At 39.9% G+C, this 2,944-nt stretch overlaps 1 protein-coding gene across 1 annotated transcript in view; it reads left to right on the top strand.

Moving 5' to 3' along the window:
• The window catches only part of MCMBP (minichromosome maintenance complex binding protein), a 16,697-nt gene that overhangs the window by 1,597 nt on the left and 12,156 nt on the right, over positions 1-2,944 (top strand). Inside the window, exons 2-4 of the mRNA XM_010003991.1 lie at positions 279-364; positions 2,060-2,200; positions 2,495-2,536. Coding sequence (XP_010002293.1) covers positions 279-364; positions 2,060-2,200; positions 2,495-2,536 — 269 coding nt within the window. The remainder of the gene's footprint in view (positions 1-278; positions 365-2,059; positions 2,201-2,494; positions 2,537-2,944) is intronic.

Raw genomic sequence — 2,944 nt, 5'->3', positions numbered from 1 at the left:
CGGGTGGGGCGCGGGCGGCGCCCGCGCCCCCCGCCGTTCGCACCCGGGCGTGTTGCAGGGCCTGGCGGCTCCTCACAAGCCCAGGGAGACCCTATTTCTCCCGGTTTTGCCTCGCAGGGTGGGAAATCAGTCCCATCACAGGCATGAAGTAGTCGAAAAAAACGCAGTCAGGTGCCTGGAATGGGAGTTGGTTTGAATTACTTATTATTTTAGGAGGACGTGGAGTCGAAGTCACTCCTGCCGTGTTTGTGCTCAAATTACGTGTGTTTTGCTTGTAGCCCAAAATGTTCCAAACTCTGATTGGGAAAAGAAGGTAACTGAATACTTCAGGGAGAAATTGAAAGAAAATAATGCTACAAACTGGGTAAGATTGTTTCCATCTTTCAGAGTTATACCTTTCTTAAGTTCCCTTCTTTTTACCTCTGAATTACTGCAGTGATAATGCTTTTGAGAAGCTCTTCCTTCTAAGTACAGTTCCAGATTTTAGGCCTAGATTTTGTGATAGGTTATTTACATCTTAGTTGCTTTAATCTGTGCGTAAACCATAACTGTAAAATCCTGACTGGAGCCAAGAGAGGCCAATCCACTTGACTTCAGTGTACTGTTTTGCCCTGGGCCATAACTGCTGAGTGCTGCCTGTTTGTGGCACGATCCAGTAGATGGCAGGAGCTGACAAATGCTGTCATTTTTGAAATGACATTTTGCCTGCCCTGCCTGCTCTGAGTCTGCAGCAAGTGTTTGTACCTCACACATTTCTGAACTGCCCTTTATAAACTCCTTCTCTCACAACCTTTTATCGTGATGCTGCAGACTCCCTGTGGGTTTGTGGGTTGAAGGAATAGATGCTTGGGCTTTCAGGTTGGGGAGAAAATACTTTCTGCTGTTATTGGGTTCTATCAGGCCTGATTTTCACAGTTTAAGCAAGAAATCTATGCTTTAGGTTTAAAAATAAAGCATGCACACTGAAATTCAAAAGCTGATATTTTTCTAAAACGCTGTGGGGAAAATGTCATCGTGTAACACTGTGGAGTGGATTAGGAACTTGCATTTCAAATCTGTTCTACTTATGGCTAAAAAAACAAGTGAAAACAATCTGATTTATTTTTTTCTTCCTAAGTCAGTGAGTGTTCTGTAATTAATATTTCAATGACAGTTTAAATCAAAAGTGTAGATGGCAAAATTGTATTAAATTTACAACATTAAAAGGACATCAGAAGGAATTGATGTACATTTTCTTACTCAAGAGAAACATGAGAGAATATATATTTGTTAAAATGTCATTTCCTGTAGGGCCACTTCTGGTTTTGGTTTTTTTGTTGCATTTTAGTATTGTGTATGTTTGGTTTGTTCTTTTCAACAGAGTTTCTCTTCAAAATCATAAAAGTGTTATTGCAAGCCCCATTATTTCTAGGTATACCACGTGCTTAGGCATTGATTTGTTTTTCCATTGTCATGCAAACATGTCTGGAAAAGACTCCCCCAGTGTGGACTTGGAAATTAACATGCAGGTTTTCCATGGCCTTTTGTTATAAGAAGTTGTGGGTGTGATTGCTATGGTACCACTGGTACATAATACAGGGAAAAATGCTGTTAAATAAAATAAGTATTAAATTCTATTTAAGAGTTAATTTCAGATGTTGTAGAGTTTTTTGTACAGTTTCAATGGCCAAAATGCACTTCTTTGTAGTCCAGTAGCAGCACTGAGAAATTCAAGGACTGGTGGCTTTGGCACTGGAAGAACCTGGGAACTGTTCAGTGTCTGATAATAGTAGCTATTATCTGTAACATCTGTTGCAGAGACTTCTGCTGTTGAGATACACACATGTAGTTACTGTTGGATTAGGGCAGGAGGTATACTCAGAAAATACTAAGTATATGGATTGTCAGAGGCCATTGATTGTATCAACAATCCAGGGTTTTAGGCAAGTCAGTGAAGAGCAGGCTATACCAGAAGATCAGATCATAAGCTGGAGACAGCTTTTGTGCTGCTTTTGGGTTACTTCAGGGCTTTTCTTCACATCTCTCTGCCAGTTGTTTAGAACAAGCTCTTTTTTTATAGGTTCCATCACTGAATGATGTTCCTGTGCATTATCTAAAGCCCAACAGTTTAGTGAAATTCCGTTGCATGGTTCAAGATATGTTTGATCCTGAGTTCTACATGGGAGTGTATGAAACAGTTGATTCAAACACAAATGCACGTGTAAGTGACGTTGACTTATTATTCTAGTGAATGTTTAACATTTTCATTCTAGACTTTGTATTTCCTCTAGTTTCTGAGTTAAACCTCTGGAGTCTGGGCACTATCTAATAGGACTCTGTTTATGTGGCTCAAATGGCATCACTAATGCATCACTATTTGTATTTTTGGTGGGCAGTAAAAGTTACTGAACTAACAGCAGCATCAGCAGGGCTTTAGACTGCAGTGATTTTGGTGCAAGCAGTCCATATTCAGGGTGCTGTCAGAATGATTGCATTGCCTTTTCCTTCTTGACAGGTTTTGCATTTTGGTAAATACAGAGATGTGGCGGAATGTGGGGTAAGTTATATGGGTTTGGGGGTTAAATAGTAGTCAGAAAGATGCAGTTTTTAAGGGCAGAACAGATTATTTGTTACTTACCAATGGAGATACTGCTCTTAAAATGAAAAATCAGTCTCCAGCTTGGAAAGCAGTGTTTTCTAAACTGCTCACAGGCATTCTAAGTTCAGCAAGCTTCCAGCTGTTTCTGTTCCATTTAAAATTTGTTTTGTTGGTGGGGAGGAGGGAAGCACTGTTAATCTTGAAACTTTGACTATGGAAAACAATTTCCCTTTGGTAGTGCAATGCTGTTGGACTCAAAGCATTACAGATAAGAACTGTTTGGGTTCACACTTTCTTGAGTATGCAGCCTTGCATGTTTGTTGTAACTTGTGGTTAGTTTTAAAAAAGAAAACAAACTCTAATCAG

The sequence above is a fragment of the Chaetura pelagica genome, unplaced genomic scaffold, assembly GCF_000747805.2.
Source record: "Chaetura pelagica isolate M959 unplaced genomic scaffold, ChaPel_1.0 scaffold248, whole genome shotgun sequence".
Classification (NCBI taxonomy): Eukaryota; Metazoa; Chordata; class Aves; order Apodiformes; family Apodidae; genus Chaetura; species Chaetura pelagica.
This window is presented reverse-complemented; position numbering and strand designations above follow the sequence as displayed.